The 2,240-nt window shown below is 38.4% G+C and overlaps 1 protein-coding gene across 1 annotated transcript in view; it reads left to right on the top strand.

Moving 5' to 3' along the window:
• The window catches only part of LOC118409655 (THO complex subunit 1-like), a gene marked incomplete in the record, with an annotated part of 10,532 nt that overhangs the window by 6,283 nt on the left and 2,009 nt on the right, over window positions 1–2,240 (top strand). The window contains 5 exon segments of the mRNA XM_035810825.1: window positions 117–148; window positions 615–730; window positions 1,006–1,081; window positions 1,349–1,449; window positions 1,678–2,240. Coding sequence (XP_035666718.1) covers window positions 117–148; window positions 615–730; window positions 1,006–1,081; window positions 1,349–1,449; window positions 1,678–1,866 — 514 coding nt within the window.

Here is a 2,240-nt window from a genome sequence, read left to right on the forward strand (position 1 = left end):
TTCTCTCCTCTTCGTAATTTGCGAAGAGGAGAGAAGAGCACTCGGGAGCTATAATTACGGCTGGATACCAGGCTATTTTGTACCATGTATTGATGTTGAACCTTTCTTTGTTATAGAGTTGTCAACAATCCAAACTTTGGTTTTAGAGGTAAGTTTTTGCAGCTTGAATTTGAATTGTTATGTTTTATGTAGTACTGTACTTTCTCATCCAACACACAAAGCTATGTAGTGCCCATCACTTTTGAACCCTTATAAAGTAGAGCCTAATGAGGAATAGACTTGAAAAGCTTTGGCCAGGTAACTTTGAATATGGAGCTACATATATCTGGCATCGGCATTAGAAAAACACTTTCAATGATGTAACACTGTTCATTAAGATTCTGAAACTTAAGTGAAAGACACAAGTAATTTGGAATTAACATTCAACCTTCAATTGTGACATAAGCACTGGTCTTAGTGTAACAAACATGGTTATTTGACAATTGTTATTCTGCCATGTTTACAGCATTAGATATCATAAGAATAATAAATAATCCTGGCCCACCATTAGTTTAAATACATGTATCAAACACAACTTTGATGTGCTGATAGAATTGCTGTTCCCTGCTTCTCAGCACTAAAACTGCTGGCATGTCGCAGTCCTCACTTCTTCCAACCCACCAACAACCAGTTCAAGACTCTACCATCATACCTGGAGAACATCCTCAGCAAACTGGCGAAGGAACTACCAGTAAGGCACTGAGATCTTACATTGCAATTTTTCAAAAGGGGGTAGTGGAATACAGGCCAATGTTTAGGACTCTGGATATGTTTCAACATAATACTTTGGCTGACAAGTATAAGAATTATGTAATCTACTTACTAGGCTCACATGGCTGTCAGTGATTATGCACCTTTAGATGTTAGCTACTTCTCATTGGAAATTTGTGATTTATATTACCATAGGAAGCCAATGCACATAATGAAGTGCTGACTTACAATTGTCGATATGTTTGCTTTTACCAGTCTCCATCAGAAGAGCTTAAGACAGACACAGACATGGCTGAGAATGAGGAGTTGTTGGATGAGAAGAAGCCAGACAGTAAGTACCACTAGACAGCTCTTTACTCCCTCTACATATTGCTGCATCATTACTTATATGGCATGGTGTGTTATCACTGTAATAGCTATGAAACGTAGTACAGCCTTACTACATACAATCTATGCTAAAACACTTCATAATCACAAAGGTCAAGCATCCAGTATTTGATATTTGCATTTATTGTTTGCAATAAGTTACTTTCTGGGTAAATGTCATATAGAATATCTCTTTGCATAGGGTACTAAAGATAGAAACTTTTTCTTTCAGGTCCTCAAGGCGCCCCACCTTTAACACAAGAGCACATTGATGTTTTAGCAGAAAAGCTAGGAGCTGACTGGAAAAAGTTGGCACCACACTTAGACTTCAAGGTGTGTATGATTGCTCACAACTTGTGCATGATGAGTGCAATGGAAACGGTACATGCACGAATATTTAGTTTAGGATACCCTTGGGAGTCTCAGGGTCCTGCCATTTGTATGACAGTAATCTATCACATGTATAACCTTTATTAACTAATGTGTATCATATGTTTGTTAAGTCTGCTTTCACAAATACCTTCTTGTAATTTGACATATGTAATGTTGATGATTTGTCAGGGAGCTGAGATCACTGCAATAGAAGGAGACAGTAACGAGATGAACACCCAGGCCACACAGCTGCTGGTGACATGGCAGGACAGGGAGGGGCCGCGGGCGACTGTTGACATCATCATGACAGCTCTGGAGGATGCTGGGATGCAGGAGATATCTGATGTTGTGTTTGGGGAGGGGGAAGAGGCTTCATAATGCCTTTAGGCTTAATATTTTTGCAACTTTGTCAGATTGGAGACTTCTCTTTGTTTTGGTAATGAAAATCTTACGGCCCTATTTCTGTTGTACAAATCTTGGTGTCACCTTCTGGCAAACTTTATGTTTTAAGGAAATTCATAGCTGCAGCATTAAATTTATAGCTGTGGCACCTGATTCCTGTATTTATATGTGTAGTTTTATACTATCATATATGATAGTCTGTAATACAGCTTAACTTAAGTTTGTAACAATAGCTTCAAATGTTCTAACATGAAAGTGACAAAGGATGACAGATCCAGCTATGTTACCCATCAGGCTGTGTTATTGTTATAGTACATATGATACAACTACAAGGTGTGCTGTTGACTCAT

The sequence above is a fragment of the Branchiostoma floridae genome, chromosome 2 (genome assembly GCF_000003815.2).
Source record: "Branchiostoma floridae strain S238N-H82 chromosome 2, Bfl_VNyyK, whole genome shotgun sequence".
Classification (NCBI taxonomy): Eukaryota; Metazoa; Chordata; class Leptocardii; order Amphioxiformes; family Branchiostomatidae; genus Branchiostoma; species Branchiostoma floridae.